The sequence below is a fragment of the Chinchilla lanigera genome, unplaced genomic scaffold (assembly GCF_000276665.1).
Source record: "Chinchilla lanigera isolate Chin_1 unplaced genomic scaffold, ChiLan1.0 scaffold00041, whole genome shotgun sequence".
Taxonomy (NCBI): domain Eukaryota; kingdom Metazoa; phylum Chordata; class Mammalia; order Rodentia; family Chinchillidae; genus Chinchilla; species Chinchilla lanigera.
The window spans coordinates 10,457,485-10,476,944 of NW_004955442.1; the positions used below are offsets into that span (position 1 = coordinate 10,457,485).

General features: G+C 39.6%; 1 protein-coding gene across 17 annotated transcripts in view; it reads right to left on the reverse strand.

The window, feature by feature from the left end:
- The window catches only part of Rbfox1 (RNA binding protein, fox-1 homolog (C. elegans) 1), a 349,342-nt gene that overhangs the window by 112,224 nt on the left and 217,658 nt on the right, over positions 1 to 19,460 (reverse strand). For 16 of the 17 annotated variants that reach the window (XR_001235411.1, XM_013517919.1, XM_005391230.2 and 13 more), the window contains exons 3-4: positions 7,038 to 7,181; positions 194 to 247 (exon numbers count right to left, since the gene is read on the reverse strand). Coding sequence is in view for 16 of the 17 variants with exons in the window: in XM_013517919.1 (XP_013373373.1) it covers positions 194 to 247; positions 7,038 to 7,181 (198 nt within the window). In the remaining variant the exon portion in view is untranslated. The remainder of the gene's footprint in view (positions 1 to 193; positions 248 to 7,037; positions 7,182 to 19,460) is intronic. The other variant, XM_005391227.2, reaches the window with a different exon arrangement.

A 19,460-nucleotide genomic window follows, 5' to 3' on the forward strand; every position in this document is an offset into this window, starting at 1 on the left:
TTACCCCCATACATTTTAAATAGAAACCAATGTATTTCCCACCATTTTGGAAATTGAAGGTGTTCTCTAAAAAAAGTTTCACTGATGTGTATTTTCACAATATGTTGCTTAAAATAGTGCAGTTGTTTCCCCTTATTCAGAGCAAACACATTATTACAAGCTAAATAATTCTAAAGTGAATTAAGGTGCTTACCTTTGAGCCTCGCTCATTAAAAATAATTTCAACATCTAAGATTTTACCAAATTGCTGCAAAGAAATAGAAATATTTTATAAGCAAAGAGAGAAGTAAGTTAAGTTTTATGGTCATTGTTCCTCAAGTTGCACTTTTACTCTTAATATCAAGAATACACTTTTTTTTTTTGTCTTTTTGAGGCAGGGTCTCACTATGCAGTTCAGGCTGTCCTTGAGCTCACTTTGTAGCCCGGGCTGGTCTCGAACTTGCAGTGATCCTCCTGCCTCAGCCTCCCGAGTGCTGGGATTACAGGCATGCACCACCATGCTCGGCTTAAGGATACACATTTTATATTGTTCTATTATTAAATCACCTGCTTGAAACAAGGCAGAATACAGCCACATACATCATTCTTGGATTACGGCATTCCCCACTAGGTGAGATATACTGTCAGGGTCTGGTACAAAATAGCAGTCAAGAGGTTCATCTTGTGTTCCTCTGTTGTGAGTGTGTGTGTATATGATTGCTTTCCTAGGCACTGGGCAGGAGAGATTACAAATGCAGAGTATAGATGATAACTTTTGTAGGCTGTTCCACTAGCACTGAGAGAAACACCCCTGCTGATGTAGGATTTCGGTAGTAAAATGCCCAACTAAAATATGATGTTGAGGGCTTGACTCCTAGTTCACATGAAAGCTGCAAGTAGCCAGATGATATGATGAGACAAGCAAAGTATAAAATGTAAAAATGAGGCACACTGTCCAGGTACCCATTGTACTTAAGACACTCACATAGCTCAGGCTGAAACAGAATCTCCCAAATGATTCTCCATATTGTTAAGCAAATATGTGTGAAACCATTAAAATAAGCAGGCTCTCTCAACAGTCCAGAAACAAAGATATAGATTACAAATAAATTGGACAACAACAACAACAAAAATGCAAATACCCAGTTAAACTTAAATTTCAAACTTTTCCAGATAGGTATATTCCATGAAATACTTAGGAGATATATATAAATATATAATGTTTGTTTCATATATAAAATTCAATTTTGACTATTATTTTTTAAATCAGGTGCCTCTAGTGAAGAATGCAAACAAAGCAATTCTTGATTCAGGCTTAGATAAAGAGAATGTGGAGTCTCAAATGAGAAGCATCAGATAATCCAAACACTTTCCCCTGATTTCGGAGTCCTTTCAGTCTTGTTAGGTCACATGAAGCCGTGTGGGCATTTCACGAGTATGGTCTTCCCTATATAACACGGCTGGAAGACAATGATGTAAAGTCATGCAATGTGGGCCAGGGAAGAATGAGATAGGAATTTGGCCTCATTGCCAAATGAAAGCAAATGTCCACTTTAAAGACTACAATAAAGAAATAGAACAACATAAAGACATATTTCAATCTTCTTCTTTTTTTAATTTTTGGCTTTTCCTATCATCTCATTGCTTGTGCATTTTGCATTTTAATTGCATCCCCCTACTACTCTAGGAGACTTTCTATCTATTTCCACACCCTGGGTGGAAATCATTAAGGACAAGTCTGTATAGAAAAAGACAGGGTGATGGAATAGAGGAGGGGCACTGTAGGAAGAGAACAAAGACAGAACACAGGGAAGCAGGGACAGCCTGCCTGACCAATGAGTGTCACTCTTATAATAGTGGGTCACCCAGATAGCAAATATCAAGACAGTCCCATTAACACTCAGGAAAAAATTTGGAACATACAGGAGATCATTTGCAATATACCAGGGAATCTACCTTCCCTGGAAAGAGAAAACATACATGTATGGCAGTAGCACATAAATAGATCAAAACCTTGAAGTACAAATAACCTTGACTATGAAATAAAGGAACTCTAAGCTTGTCATTCTGTGCCATAAATTATGTTTCTTTGTCAGGATAAATACATACCCTAGCCAGTCAGGAGATCATACCCTTTTTCGTTGAGCATAAGTTCTTGTTTCTTTCATAGAGAAGTGAAAGACCAAGTAAAAACTAAGAAGACCAGGCTCACATTAGAGAAGGTGGAAAGACACGTGTAGTGCTGACACCAAGAAATCTGCAGTGAATCCAGCCAACAGTCTGCGGCCATGCCAATATTCTTTACGTCCAGATAGTATTCTTTTTAAGAGCATTTTCAGGAGTAAGTTTTGGGAGAAGGAAAAAAGTCATTAAAAGTAGGAGGAAAAACCTCTTTCCTATGTGGGAAATGAAGGATTGTTCATTTAAAGGTGAACTGTAGCCAGGTGTCATGGTGTACACCTGTAATCCTAGCACTCTGGGAAGCCAAGGTGGGACGATCACAAGTTTGAGTCATGCCTGGGTAATTGAATGACTTAGCATGTCCCTGTCTCAAAAAACAAAGTCTGGGGATGAAGCTCAGTGTGAAAGCTCTGGCTTCAATCTCCAGTATCTAAATAAATAAATAAATAAATAAATAAATAAATAAATACATGGTGCACTGTGCTCCATAGTAAAGAATCCTTGGGCTTGTGAGCTCTTCGGAAACAGTAATTCTGATAAAATTCTCTTAGAATATTCAGTTCACACAGATGCCATTATATTTATTTCAAGCACAAGAGCCTAGAAGCACATATATTTATAGAAAGAGAAGCCTGAAAAAGACTTCTTCCAAAACCATGAAGCAAATGTCATCTATGGAATATTCTCTAAGCAGTCAACACAAAAACACTTCTTTTAAAATAAGATCTGGCTGAGATAGAACCAATCAAAAAGTAATCTTAGCATGTGTCATTCCCTAAATGAAACAATGACACCATATGCCCTGAAATGGTCTCAAATGTTTGCTTCTTTGGCAGTTGCCTCTAGGTTGATGGTTCCCAAAGCCAGTGAAACGAGCTGTAAGAAGAATGCTGATGTAAGCCCCATTTCCAAGACAGTTGTGTACTATATTTATAGTATCAACAGTTTAATTGGGAAGTTTGGTACTAATGATGTAAACACAGCTGGCACATTTTCAATTTAAATAGACACGACTCCTTCGCAGACATAACTAGCATTTGTTTGCTCCAGAGCAATGTGCATCAGCATCTCAGATGCACACAAGGTGTCTCAATAGCTGTATCAAGAAGAAATTCCAGAAGCTTACAGGCATGCACTTGAGCAAATATGTACCCAGCATTTTTAGACATTTGCAGATCAAATATTTCTCTGAAAAACTGTGAAGGATGTTCAATGGACACAGCATAAAACATGAAAGTAGATGTTAGTTCAAAGAGTGTGCACAGAGGCTAAGAAAAAGCATTATTCCAGTTCTTCTCAGAGTCAGCTTCAGTGTACAAATAGGATGCATTGTGTTATGTCCTGAACATGACTTCACTACTTTTAAACTGAGGTGGGTGGAATTTGGCATTGACATTCAAGGTGCAAGGGAGCCCATCTCTGCCATAGTCATCAATAGTGACCACGAAAGTGTCTTTTGCTTGTGGTAAAGTCATGTGATCAATCTTTGTGTGATAATAAAGAAGACTTGAGTAGATCATTTTCCTAGCAAAAGGCCCTGTATTTTGATAACAAAAGCAAGATTATGATATCAGTGACAGCACTGTGCAAACCACAGACCTAGACTCACTAAACAGCTCTTTCTGGGACTTCTGATGGTAGGTGTGATAGCAGAGGTTTGGATGTAGCATTATCTACTTTTCTCACCTTAAACTCGGAAATGTTTAAACTTTAAATATTAGGTAACATTAAGTACCTATTCAAGAGTAACAGGTTGCAATCGATTTGCTGGACATCTACACATTTCTTTCATGGACTCAAGAAATCAAGAATTAAGAAGAAAGGCAGGCTCATGGAGGACCCTAAGCATGAAGACAGATTTCAAGAGAAATAAAGCCAGGGTTGGGTCCCACTTTTCCAGTGAAACATAGAAAATCAATGCCCTTAATAATACAAGAGATTCATTAATTAACACTAGTGTTTTTAAAAAGCTCTGGCTTCTAATTTGTATCTTGAAGCCACATAACTTCTTGACCAAGAAATATTCTATTTTAAAAGAAAAAATATCTTAACGTGAGCCAGAAGAAATAACACCAAACAATGGAACAAGCGCTTCCAAAGGAGGAAGTAAAGAATATGCAATAAGAAAGGGAACTGGAGTCCAACCTCACAAAATAGGCCATGAAGCCACAATGAAAAATAAAATGGGAGGACACCTGCAGCAACCCTGAAGTAAGTAGCAGTTGCAGCAGGGTGGAAGTATTGCTGGTTTCAGAATTTGTTCTGAACATGGTCAAATTTTAGGCAGTTTGAAGAAAGAGATTACTGTGTGTCTTGTTCTGTTTTTAACTTAGAAATCTTTGTGCCTGTACTTCACAAAGGAGAAAAGTGGGAGAAAAGCATGCAAATCTTTGCAAGTGTTTTTCTCTGTAATTGCCCTCGTTGTTTAATATCTGCCAAAGTAAGGGGCCAAAGACAGAAGACAGCACCCAAAGTAGAGATGTCTCGTGTTCAAAGGATTTGAGAAATACCTAATTGGGATTAAAATGTGGTTTCTTATAGTAAGTGTGGCCTAAAAGAGGAAACTATGTTAATTCCCTACACTCCAGTTTGGAGCGCCAAACAGAATGTACAGATGTCTTTCAATCTGATTCATGCTGCTAAATGCATCACGTAACAAGAATGGTTTTGGGACCACCAACGTTTGGCCAAGAAGAACAGATTTTTAGTGTTAGAATTCCATTTCTTTAGAATGGCAGTTGTAAACAAAGGAGGCCTCAGAATTATTGCAAGGGGTTTATGAATCCATATGTGCCTGATAATTTTTACAGATGAAACTCACAAAAAAACCTCATATACTTTTCAGAATGGACACAGATGCTCTTTGTGATGAGCAGAACTAATTTTAGTGTTAATGAATGTACACCTCATTTTCTTAATTGATAGATACTAAGTGTATATATCATCTTGTCAAATTGACATCTTGTTAAGTTTCTTGAAAATCCTGACTTAAAAAAAAGGGGGCCTCTGAAACCAGTAAATTTTGATCAAGGTTTGGTAACAGATAGTATGACAGTCTGGCAAGCTTTTTTTTCTTGCCATCTGTCCTACTTCTATAAGAACAGAGAAATTTCGGTAGTAATGTGAGCAGGATTCTTAGTTTGTGATTTCTATTTGTGAATGTTTTGAATACCTCCCTGACTTGGTATTACAGCCTTAGGTAAATTTCAAGATAACCAAGAAGACCAAGAGGGGAAACACACCCTTAACTACGGTAGGAATTGTCAGTGCCACAATGCGTGAAACCATGAGAGAGGGCCAGCACGGTCTTTAAGGAGATCAAGTTTAAATCCAAAATCACAGTGACATTTCATGAGTAAAGATGGATTGAAGAGCGAGACATCTTCCAAACCTGATGTGGCAAAGAGAATATAATTCCTCTGGCTGTCCGTCATTCAAACCTGGTCTCACTGCTTTGCACACACTTAACCTCGACTCTAACTTTGAACGCTCTGCACTTTTCAAAGTCATCTTTGACCTGAAAGTGCCCGAGGGTATCTCTGTTCTGCAAGAGTTAGAGGGCTTAACTCAAGGTTATTACCAAATGAGAGAGATAAAAGTGCAAAAGCTGACCTTTTCCTCTGAAATGTCAGGATTCAAGCCTGGGTATCTTAAATATTAGGATGCTTGCTCTGCTTTTGTGTCAGATGCATACCTGATAAGCATCATGTGTGTTAAAGAAATAAAAGGTGTAAGCTAACCACCAAACAGCACAGCCCTTGAATACGAAACCGGAGCTCCCTGCTCAGTTAGAGAGCACTATCAACTTTGTCCACACAAGGCCTACAACAGGGGCATCTTCTTACTTTTTTGTAATATTTGTATCCCTCCATAAGCTCTTAAAAGAAGAGTCACCAAAAAGCCCATCCTTGCTATAAGTTAAGAATGCGGTTCTTTCCACTGACTGTACAGACACTTGCTATCATTGTTAGGATGTCAGGGAGAAATGAACTGACTACATTTCCAAAAACAAATGATATCCAAACTCTGCCCTAGCTTTATCTTTTGGTGGAGCTCAAACCAAAGAAATTGCGAGCTCATCCCTTCCCAAGGTGAATAGTGCAGATATCTTCCAGGAAAAGCATCAGGGTCATAATGGCCTATGAAGAAACAAAACTTTCATTTATTTTCTCTGGACTGATGGTAGTCTATAGTTTGTTCTGTGGTTTAACAGGGTGCCTGAGTCCTTGTGGCCTTTGATATAAAGTCTTCTGTTGGATTTAATATCAAGCAAATATCTTTGAATCCTTGTCACTGATTCTAGGAGAATGAATACTGCAATAATCAAAACAGACTTACAAATTGGTAGTGTTTAGGGGTTTTTTGTTGTTGTTGCTTTAGAAAGAAAACCTAAGCTTTATGTAGACCTAGTCATTCCCTGCAGCTGCATCAGAAATCTCAGTGCACAGTGCCTGGGAAAGAGAGGGGGGGGGCATGCAGGAATATGTCCAAGTCACTGCTCCAGATAAGTTGGCAATTGCAGTAGTGCTCAGAACCATGATGACTCCCAGTGTGTATTTCAGCTATGACTTGAGGTCTCAGGCTACTGGATTTGGAGTCATCAATGGGCTCGTGTCATCAGTGAGTAATATAACAGTTTATTTTTCACTTGACTTTCAAATTTACTTATTAGAAGACAACAATTTGATGAAGCAGAAGCAGCATTTGCAAAGAAATTTATACGACAACTATAAAGGGATCCTAGCACAAGATACTCATGGAGTAGACTCTCCAGTGACTTCCTGCTACACAAACATTTCACTTTGGTCCTGTGAATACCAGCAACTTACATGAGGAGGGAATCTCTGAGGACTCCAGAGGACAAAGGCAGTACTTACACCAAACATTTGTCGTAGGTCGGGATCCCGGAACCGAAAGGGGATATTGGAGACGTGGAGCCTCTTGGGCTGAGACTTGTTTTCCGTGTTTTCAGAAGGTTGTGTCTGGGGCTGGCCATCCGTCGGTGCTGCGTCATCTGTCTGCTAAAGGAACAAGAGAAAGTGGAGAGGCTCTGAGTAGACTCAATTGTATAGTCTTATTGTTCTTTTACTTCCACAGGTAGTAGGAAAATGCCAGAACAAAACAGTATGGGAAAGAACAACCTATTCATTCATTTAGAACATGATTTTGAGCACTCACTGTGCACTTATCATGGATTTTGAATTTGCGAATGATCAAAGCAGGCAAACATTCCTGCCCTCATAGAACATAATTCTAGTGGGGGAAAGATATTATAAAACTTACTAATAAATAAATATAGTGTTGGAGAAAGGAGCTCAGCTTTATGGAGAAAAATAAAAGCCAGGGAAGGTGCTGGGGGTGAGGTGGAAAATGAAATCATCATAAAGAAGGAAGTGATAATCACTAGAAGAAAGTGCTATTTTTTAATCAGTGCTCCTCAGAATCTTAAGATATGCCTACATAATTACTGAGGCTGTACAGATAAAATATTGATAAATGTCAAAAATCTGAAAGGGCACTTTAGCATTCTGAAGTCCAAAGAATCAGCTGATTGCCTTACTTTTTAAAAGTTTTATCTTAATTTCTTAACTGTAAACACTCTGCCTTCTACCACTATAGACCAGATTTAAATATAAGTGAAGTAAAATTAAATAAACTGTAAATGTTTTCATTTGTATAAGCTGAACTTAAAGTATTCAATCACTACATGTAGATCATGCTTGCACATTGGACCACGCAAATATAGCATATTTCCAACTCTGCAGAATGTTCTCCTGAGCTACGTTCTTATAAATGACATGTTAGTTATTAGCATAACTGATTGCTCCTCTCTGCCATCCCCTACTGAAAATAATCCTAGATAAAATGGTATTACACTGATACATATATAAGGCCAGAAAGTATACAAAAAGTCACAGTAAGTAACATCTGATATCACAACAGTATTACCATGGTGAACAAGCTGCAATTCTAGGTACTTTCTCTGCAATTAGTGAATGTTACCTGTAGGTGGCAGGAGATGCCACCCACATTAGATAACTTCTCTGAAAATGAAGTGGAGTGTGTATGACAAAGTCTATCAAATTTAAGAGCAAAGAAATACCCTCACCTGTTTATAAGCAATTTAGAAGCATATAACTGTCACAAAACTATCAATGTATGCAGTCAGGTGTAAAATAATAGTGACTTAGAGAAGAAGGCAATCGGACAGAGTGAAATATAAAAGAAACATTCCAATAACATGGGCATAATTAGAAACTTTCTCATCAACACCAGTATTTACTGCAAGTTGATTTGCATTCTCTTTCCTAACACACACTGAATTGAATTCTGAAATCAGACCTCCTGGTGGCTGGCACACCATTTTTCCGTGCTGACTTGGTATCCAAACCTCACCAGATGACTTGTTCAACTTCCAAGCACACTGTCATGATGACAACTGCCATGTATTCATTTTGCCTATACTGTAGAGTTAGCAGGGAGAAAGATGGTGATATTTTTCTTAACTAGAAAATGATAAATAACAAGAGTGTATATTTTACAAAGTTTTGTGAGGACGGAGTGCAATCATTTAGTGTGCCAACTTGGCAGAGCTCCTGGCATATGGTATATATTCAATAAATGGCAAGTCATTGATTTTTCAGAACGATGGCACTACAAGAAAATGCTACAAGAGAGCAGGAAAGCTCTCCTGGGAGACACAAAGAAATGTTCTCATTTTCTCATCCAACACATTTTTACTGAGCAACTGTTACGTGCTAGACGTAAGTCAGCATTTCCCAGGTGAATAGAAGAGAAAGAGGCAGCAAAGGCAATTATAACACAGGTGGTTCAGGGCTGGGATGAGAGAAAATCACAAAGAGCTGAGAGACCTCAAGTCAGGAGCATACAGCACAACTGAGGTGATGTAAAGTGGGCAATGTCTAAAAAAAGGTGGAGGAGGCTGACACTGTACCAAGTGAGAGCAGAGCATGTGTCAAGATGCAGAGATGTGAAATACTGTTCTATATTTGGGGCAGAATATGTGGACTTGGATGTCACTAATCAGAGACAGTATGCAGGAAAGATAGGAAGGAAAGAAAATCACAGAAGTAAGTGGGGGACCATATCACAAGGGCCTTGTGTGCAAAGTAAGAGCCTCAACATCCTAGAAGCTGTCAGGAGCTATTCAGTGACCATAGCAGGAATGACCAGCTTGTGACATCGGTGACAAATGTCTGCTTAGTGGCTAGCAGATGCCCTGATTGAATGATGGTTGCACATATTAATAATGAATGAATGAACAATCAACTTTGCTGCCTTCAAGTGATAAAGAACAACATTAAAATTTAGACCCAAACAGAGCTGGCACTGAGTTTTCTTTGCCAGTGAAATAAGGTTTGGTTCCGTATCTAAAACACTGAGATGGCCTTGAATCAAGACAATGCTGCTTTTCAGAGGGGTAAGGAGTTTTAGTTCACTACCAGAAGACTCTAAATTGGCAACAGCAAGGGCTAAGACTGGGGTCTTAGCCAGGCTGGTCCATTTCTCTCATTGCAGTTTGGATGCAAAATTACAATGAGCTCCTCCTCATCCCAAGGAGAAGACTTAGATCTGGATTTGTGCACCACTGCTAAATGTTTTAGTTTAATAAACCTAATTAGGAATTACAGAGATTATGATTAAACATATTAAATGATTAATAGCATTATGCTGCTCATGTGAAAATTAAAATTAATCATCTCTAGTCAAACAGGACTTTGGAGAAATCTTTGCATTGTTTCCTTTAATAAAAACATACAACGCTCAATTAATCATTTTGTAGTTTATGTATTTATACAAATGCCCATAAATCGTTATATAGGAATATTTGTGTTAAGACAAACTTTAGCAAAAATGCATAAAATGAAAAACAACTCAAAACTGTTTTAGACATTTGTGGGTAGAAAGGGAGGAGAGGAGTTTTGAGATCTACAGAGTGAAAGAGTATAAATAGGAAAAAGGTCTCCTTCAAAGTGAGCACACCTGGGCACATGGTGCAACATGGCAAAGAGAACCAGGATTGCTGAGTCTCTGATCCTGTGTGTGAGCCTAGCTCCAGCTCCATAAATGCTCATCTTGTGTGTGTGTGTGTGTGTGTGTGTGTGTGTAGGGGGTCATATTATCTCTGTAAGACTCAGCTTACTAACATGTGAAAGGACAATCATGGTACAAACCCTACAGGCCTGTGGTGAGGACCAAATGCAGCAGGAGGGATAGGAGGAACCTGCTGCAGAGCTAGTGTGTTTTGGGTTGGGACAGAAGAGCATGATTATGAATTATTCTTAACATCTAATGTCAGCTTTTTCCATTTTTCTGGGCACTTTCAGGGAAACGTTTGAAGCAAACCTGTGTTTAATGTCTGGTATACCTTGGCTCTGGACTGTCCCCCAGATGCATTGCATTAAGGGTCAGTCCTCAACTCTGGTGCTCTGGAAGATGGTGGAGCCTACAGGAGGTGAGGTCTAGTGGGAGGAAGTTAGGTCATTGGCCATGTGCCAATGAAGGAGATTTGGGATAGCAGCTTTTTTTTTTTTTTTTTTTTAATCTCTCCCCTTTCACGTCCTGGCAGCCATGAGGTGGACAGATCTCTTCTCCCCCACATGTCGCTTATGAGGGACTGTGCAGATAGGAGTCCATAGTAACAAGGCCAAGTGAGCTTGTGCTGAAACCATGAGCCAAACTACCCCTTTCCTTCTTAGGGGTTGAGTATTTCAGGTATTCTGTGCAACCGACAAAGCTGACCAAGGCAGTCTCTGTGTTAATTTTCTGACAAAACAATTTGCCGCCTTAAGCAGGAGAACTCTCTTGTTTCATAGTTGTTCAGACCATAAATTTAATATGAAGGTGCTGCAGGGCCATATGCCCTCTGGAGGCTGTAGGGAAGAAAATTTCCTTGCCTCTTTCAGCTTTTGGTGGCTCTAGGAGTCCTTTGACTCAAGTCATGCGACTCCCATCTCTGTATTCATATGCATGTGGCCAACTTCACAGTATGTCTGGCTCAAGTTTGCCTGCTTTCTTCTTCTTCTAAGGACATGAGCCCACCCTGAACCCAGGATACCTTCTCTAAGACCTTTAACTTAATGATATCTACAAAGACCCTTTTCCCCAAAGAAGCTCATATTCATTCACAATTCATAGAGGTTAGAACATGAATATATTTTTTGAAGGCCATCATTCAACCGACTACAACCCCCACTAAATAATAGAAACCAAAAGTGCACTAGCTCCTGTGACTGTTTCCAAGAAATAGTTGATTTTATTTTTTTAATCATTTCTGGAAGCATGAGGCTCTCCATAACATCCAAAAATTTTTTTTTTTTTTTTTTTTTTTTGGTTTTTCTCCGGTACCGGGAACTGAACTCACGACCTTGCGCTTGCCAGGCAGGCGCTTTGCCGCTGAGCTAAATCCCCAGCCCCTCAAAAATTTTAAAATAAAAGAAAGAGTGCCCCTTCCAGAGCTGGCCCAGGCTATCATTTGTAAAGAAATGCCAATATAATGAGACTCCCCAAAAAGGAGAGATTTGGGTCTTCCCTCCACCCTCCATCAGCTCAGGTTGCCACCTTCCTTTCCATCCTTGGATGCTAGGATGTCCCTCAGCCAAATTGGGAAACCCTTTATCAGCCTCTGCAAAGGTCATCAACTTTCCATGTTTAAATCTGTGTATTCATAAAATAATAAATATACACCAATTTTGGACTCTATAGAGAGGAATGACAACATCAAAACCTTTGTGAATGGGAAGGTCCCATGCATAAAGAAGGGGGATTATACTGATCTTGATATTACTAGCAGTATTAATAGCCATCAGCTTTTGTTCATTGTTTCTCAGGCCCATGTATGTGGACAACCCTGAGATGCAGCCTTTCCCGTCACATAGGAAAGCCCACAGGATACTCCGTGGACAGGAAGGCCATTAACCTCAAGAGCCAAGTTTCCAGGCAGCACTTGGCAGAGTTTCCCACATAAGCTCATTAGGACCACAATGCCAGCTTATGCTGTGGCCCAGTGTGAAGGCCCTATTAGAAGGCGGGTGTTTGCTGCAGAATTTTTCTTAATAAACAAACTCCCCAGATATCAGCACAGGTTATAAATGTTAAGAAAACACCACCGGCACTTTAATCTCCTGAAGATCACTTAGTGCTTCCACAAAGACCTTAATAAAGAACTGCAGGGATCCCTTTGCTATAATCGTTCCTAATTCAATGAATAGCTCTGAGCAACCCACGGCTAATCCTAGTGAAATTGGATTTTGATATCGACCAATCCAGGAGTGACTGTTTGAAAGAATATGCATAGTTCTGTAGAATGATGCACCTTTTAAATTCCGTTCCTACCCCTGCATTTTCTCTTTGAGCCAGGCAGACACACCTGGTTGGCATCCTCTGCTGAGGATCTGACAACCTGTTACCAAAGCACGGGTGAGGGGTACTTATGGCTAGTTATCTCTGTGCTAAAATCCAGTTCCATCTCTTACTGGCCCAGGTACTTAGGCTCTTCTGAGCCTCAGTTTCCTCAGTTGCAAGGCAGGATAAGAGATTTTAGCACAAAGTTGTCTCTGGTCCCCTAGTGCTGGATCCATCCCTGGGTCTGGATGATTAGAACATGGCAGATGCACAACTGGGAAGGACACCATGAAGTTCTGAACTAAAATCAAAATTCATAGACAAATTACACACACATTGGAAAATACTGAGGGAGGGAAGGGGACAATTGGACATCATACAGGAACTGTGCACAGTTATGTTTAGGGGAAGTGGAAAGCACATATATTCATAAGCCAGTACCAAATATAGCACATACATGATGATTAAGCAAATTAGGGTAGTCCTGTCCAGTTAAATACAGTGTAAGCAATATATGTAGTTTTAGAATTTCTAAAAGGCATACTTTTAAAAATTAAAAAGAAATGTGAAATCCACCTCAAGAAGTATATTTGTTTTAACCCAATTTATCAAAAATAGTATTTTATCATGTCACCAATGTAAGACATATTTTACATTCTTTTTTTGTACTAAGTCTTTGATATCTTCTGCGTACTTTACACTCATGGCTCGTGATCTCAATGTGGACATTGACTTTTCATTGGAAAACCTTGATCTATATTTAGGCTTTGAAAAACTGACAGCAGAATACTTCAGCTCTTCCAAAGATACTTCAAAGGTTCCTAATAACTGAATTGAGTATCAGTGCTTACGTTTAAGGCAAAGTTGATTCAAGTTAAAAATTCACTATCTTGATCACATCAGTCATATTTCAAGGGTTGAACAAGTAACATAAGACAGCCCTTGACGATGTCATTGCCCTAAATCCTGGGACCTGTCAATAGCTTTCTTTATATGACAAAGGAATAGGAAAGATAAAAAATTGAAGTTCTAATCACCTGACCATAAATTAAAAAGTGGTCCTGAATTATTAACTGTGTGGGTCCAAAGTCACCACCATGATCCTCCTGAGAGTTCTCAGATGAAGTGAAGAAGAAACCAGTGTGAGAGCCATGAGATGGGAAGTGGACTTGGTCTGTCATTGCTGGCTTTGATGATGGAAGAAGGAGACTGTGAGACAAAGGATGAGGAGACAGAAGAGGCAAGGGAACAGACCCTATCATTAGCCAATAGAAGGAAAAACTCATGCCAGCTACAGTCTCGCATCTATCCTACTGATACCCATGTGAGAGTTCTGACCCACAATTATCATGTTACTCATCCATATTATTAGAGACTCTAGGTTGTTCTCATTTGTTTCCTGAAGCAACAGAGAACTATCCTCTTCCTTACTACAAAGCGCAGGCATAGAATATTTCCATCATTCCAGAAAGTTCTACTGGGGAGTATTGTTCTAGCACCATAGTGTGTTTGGGGTGCTGAGGGTTGAGAATAGGTTTTAAAGGTAGGAAACTAGAAAAGGATAGAGGAAGAGAATGAGTGAGCCATTCCCATGACAATGGTGTCCTCTGACATGAGAAAGAAGGTTAAATTGACTCTAATTTTGAAGCACTGGCTTTTTTTAGGAAGTCAAGTAGTTTATTGATAAGAGCAAATGATAAGGTAGTTTTATATCTCAGAACCTATTACTTCACTTTCACAGCATTTAAATCCTAGGAAGTCCCTTAATATTTTATATTTCCATTTATTACCTATTTTCAATATAACAGAGTAGGGTATTAATTATTTGGGTCTTTTTTTTTGTTTTGTTTTTTTTGGTACCAGGAATCAAACTCAGGACTTTGCCCTTGCCAAGCAAGGCGCTGTGCCACTGAGCTATATCCTTGACCTGGGTATTAATTATTTAATGCCCTTTTTTTGGTTATGATAACATAAATTTGGGATAGGATGTTTCCTTTGGTGATATCATGAGAATTTAAGATAAAATCTATCACCCACATTGCTTGGGCTTCTTAGGCAGGTGACTCCAGTCACAGCAGCTGTCAGGTGTGACTTTTGTTGCTATGGTTATTTTTGCTATTATTTGGAGTACATCCCTTTATCCTGGAGAAATGTTTCTTAAACTATTTCTGTGTATGTGAACACATCGAAGGTTTTATGGAAGCTGTGGGTCCAGTCCCTGGGGGGAGAAATACATGTAGTCCAGAATTTTGCATACAGTTTTAAAAGGTTTCAAAACTGTGGATGAGGACAGGGAACCCTGTGGGAATTTCTTTGCTTTTCTTTTGTTCTGATTTAAGACTTATCAGTGATATTCAACCCTATTATCCACTGGTAGCTTATGGTCACAGAGTAAAACTTATGAAAGATTCTGAGATACCAGAGTAGAAACTGCGCTGAGGTCCTATCAGGAGCTGGGTGTTTTGTGTGGAGGTTTTCATGTCTTATCCCACTGAAGCATTATGACATCTGGGAAAACTGAGACTGACAGAGGTAAGGTGGCCTGTCTGAAGTTACTCAGCTGGGAGGTGTTTTTTAAACCTACCGTGCAAGCATTTTTCAATTTTTATATTACTAGAGACTGAACCTAGAGACTTGTACATACTAGGCAAGCATTCCACTACTGATCTCCACATCTGTCCCTCACGTAGGAGACTTCAGGATTGAATTTAGGATATCAATACCATATCATGGACTCTTCTCACCCTTCCCCATGACCACTCAAGTTCAAGGTGAAAATGCTCTGCAAAGTCTAGGAATTGACCTAGCGGGTATCTGGCACAGAGAAGCAGGACTCACTGCAGCTCTAACAGTTGTGCTTCATGTCTGGGGTGAAGCTGAGATGATCTCTGTGAATGAGATGGCAACACAACCAACCAAAGAAAGAAAGAAAGAAAGAAACAACCGTAAACCAACCAGCCAGCAAGCAACCAACCGAGAGACAGACACAGCTAAGCTGCTTCAGATACATTTTTTCAAAGAACCTCTAGAATCTGCTCGTTAGCTCTCTGTCCTAGTAAAATGAGCATCCCAAGGGAAAGCTCTCTACCCAATGCATTTTTGACTCCCTTTGTCTGGCACTTAGTAGGTATTCAGCAAATCTTTCCTGGGCCCTTCCAAGACCCTTCTAGCCTGTCCTTTTCTTTCTCCCCAGCATCCTTGCCTCTGTTTTCTCAGCAGGGGACCCACCATCCAAGATGCACCTCCAACATGTCAGAGTTTTTCTGCTGCCAACCCAGTGAACATGTACCACCTTTTCTCTCCTACAGGCTTCCTCCCTTCTATGCACAAAACTCCTCACAGTGGTAAATAAAAAGTGTACTTCTGAATAGCCAGCTGCTTCTCCCTTCTCCACCAATCAAGCTATTTCTCAGAGAGAGAAGCTTGCAAGTGTCTTCGAGGCATGATTTGATTAAGTTGACAATATTATTTGAGCAATGGTTGAGTACCCACTGTGATGTACTTTGGACCAAATTGATTTGTGTAACGAACACTTGCTCTGTCTCTTCTTGCAGCCTGAAGAGTGGTCTTGATTCAGCCAGTAATGCTGGGTGCTGAGTGAATTTACAGAGTTCACAGTCTCTCTCTCTCTCTCTCTCTCAATCTGCAGAGAGGAACAGGGGCAGCACATGGGCTGGCATAATTCAATACATTGTACTAAGCTCAGAAAATAATATCACAGAGCTCTGCAATATACCTATTTGATTTGATTTGTAAACCTGATAAAAAAGCAATCGAGAAAAGTTCAGGGGGAAAATATATATGTTCTAAGCAAAATTGTAACTATATTGAATGTGTACAAAGAACCAAAGAATAAGGGGGTGGGAGAAAATCATGCATGCTAAATCAACTTCCTGCCCTGCATTAGACAATATTGCACATCCTCCATTTAAAATGAAGCAAGATTGTGCAAAGTTATTTTCCATTAAAAAATAATAATGGTAAGCCCAGGGAACATGAATTAAAACCTATGTCTTGGGTTTTCTCACAATCCTACTTCAAAATGGGGCTTGTGCAGATTCTACCAGCTTCCTGCTTTTTTCATTTCAGCTCCATAGGCAAACAAATAAGTTAATCACACAGCTTTGGATGTAGTTAATGCCTCGTTCCTAGCTCAGCAGGGCTGATTCTGCAGTCAGGTGATGCAGATTTAAGAAATGCATCGCACTTTCTTGCACTCAAATACTGTCAATTCAAATGCTCTGCTCCAGTGATAAAATTCTTCAGAAAGGACTGGAGGACAGAGAAGACCTGACTTCAAATTCTGTGGCTAGTTTTTACTCTTTGTAAACATCGGATGCGCATGGAAGGAGTTTATCACATCAGTAAAGAAGTAGGGCTACAAGGTATCTGGAAGCTATAACAAAATACTCGAGGCTTGGCTGCTTAACTAGCACACATTTATAGTTTGCAGTTTAGGAGGCTGGAAGTCCAAGATCAAGGCACCTGCTGGTTCAGTTTCTGATGAGGGCTCCTTTCCTGGTTTGCTGTGTCCCCACAAGTGAGGAGGGCAACTCTGGTCTTCTTCATCTTTTAAAGATACTAATCCTATCATGGGCACCATCCTCGTGAGCTCCTCCAAACCATGTTATCTCCTGAAGTCCCCATCTCCCCAAATCATCATATCAGGGGTCAGCTTCTACTCAGGATATTGGGGCTAGACACAAAAATGCCATCAAGCAGGGCCCACAGCACCTGGGTTTAGGGAACCATACAAAGGCAGAGAAAAACATATGGCATGTGTTTAAACTTAAAAAAAATTATTGCAGTAAAAGACACATTCCCATTAACTCCCATATCAGTACCCATAAGTGCTCTGAATGGTTCATGACCCATGAGTGTTATTATGATCAGCATCTAGAATGGTACCTCATATCAGGTCACCATTGACTAAACATTGGTTGAATGATTGAAACTGTGTTGTCTTTAGAAAACTTTCATAGCATCCCTTAGTGACCCAAACAGAAAAATACTACTATGATACCTATTATTGCCCAGAGTTTTTTGTCTTGAAGGCTGTTGACAGTAACCAATGCTTCAACCCTTCTTGCTGATGGGTATGTCCTACTCTACCATTGGGGGGTGTCTCTGGATAGCCTGAGAACTTCTGCCATTTTTTCTAATTTTATGCTCTTCCAGGAGACAAAGAGCTATAGGGAGCAACTGATAGGTACTCTGATGAATTCCCCATCACAGTTCTTCCCATTCTGTTTCTTTAAAGGGTGCCAGACATGTCTCCTCCTTTAGAAGCACCCAGATATATCACTATGTCTCAGCCTCCCCAGAATCAAGTTACCCCCAGAATTCTGCCCTTCTTGTACTCTGTGGCTTCCTAAAGATGAGCCTACTGGTCCTGTAGCTCTGGAAGCTTCCAGCTGAAATGAGCAGTGGGATCCTCTCCTAGAAGGCAGCAGCCCCATCACCCTCCCCTGCAGGGAGTCTCTTGCAGCTTTCTCCTCTCCTGGCCAAAATCTCTTGTTTTTCATTAACCTTCTGACCCATCCAGAAATCAAGCCCAAGCCAAACATCAATTTAAAAGTAATTCCTGATATTTTATATTGAATCCTCAATTCCACTTAACTCAAAGATTTTTTCTCTAGTGTATTATGCAAGATTCAAATTAACAAAAGGCAATTCTATACATTATGCTAATTTTCCAGGTCTAAGAAAATTGCTGAAAGCACAATTCAGTTGCAGAAAGTGGGTGATACATTTAAGATGGTGATGCACTAAGATCTCTGTGAACAACTCTAGGTTTTCCTTACTAATTGTTTCTTTCTTTGTATAAATGCTGTAGTCAAAGAGACCAGCACTCCAAGGGTTTTGTTCCAGAACTACTGAGAGTTTTTCTAATATACAATGAGACATGTAGATGCTATTCTTTTAAATACTGATGTCTATTCATCTAAACCTGACAGTCAAAGAATACTGCCACATGAAGTACACAATTTCTACAAAGTGAAAGGACTCAAGTGATTTCCAAGCTCTGAATCCTATTTGTAAATAGACTAATTTCTCTTGCACCTATGGGCAGGCAGCAAAGTGTATATACATGTTAGAAAATGAAAATGCTAAGAAGTGTACTCTGAAAACAAAAATGCCTTCACCTCCTTCCTACGATGCTCTTTAGCTGGACAGGGGTAGCAAATTATTTCCTAAAAGACTATAGAGTGAATGCTTTGGCTTTGTAGACCAGGCCTGTTTTGTTTGTACGGGAAGGTGGATATAAGTGATATGAAAACAAATGAACTATGTCTGTGGCTGTTTTTCAACAAAAATTTATAAAAACAGACAGTGGTCCAGATGAGGCTTACAGGTAGTACTTTTTCATGCTTATCCTTAGATGAATCAATATCCTGGGTCTACAGTGTCCCAATTTATAACCAGAGCTTCAGCTTAAAGTTCAGAGCTCCTACTTATATAGAGCATTTTCTAGATGCAAGGAGAAAATGATATATAAGACATACTCCGAACCTCTAGGAGCTCCTAATTTTGTTGGAGAGGGGAGGATAACAAATCACACACCAAGGAAAACAATGCATGAGATGTCTAGTTGAAGGACCTTTGTATCCAAAACTCATCCAAAAGAAAATGTGGGAAGACTTCTTGGAGAAAGTTTTATCCATTTAGAAAATCAGTTATCATGCATGAGCAGAGTGCACTAGCAAATTTTTTGGTGTTCTAAAAACTCAACTCTTCAAGTGAAGAAAAAGTAACATCCATAAGTCCTGCAGACATCTCTTATCTAGTTATGTCATTTGTGGCTTTACTGAGAAAACAGTAAGACTTGAACTGATAAGGCTTGGTTGGTAAACATGATGGAGTGTGATATCTTGCAGCTTTCTCCTCTAAGTCTCCATTTCTTCAATTCTAAGAAGGAACGGCAACACCTGCAT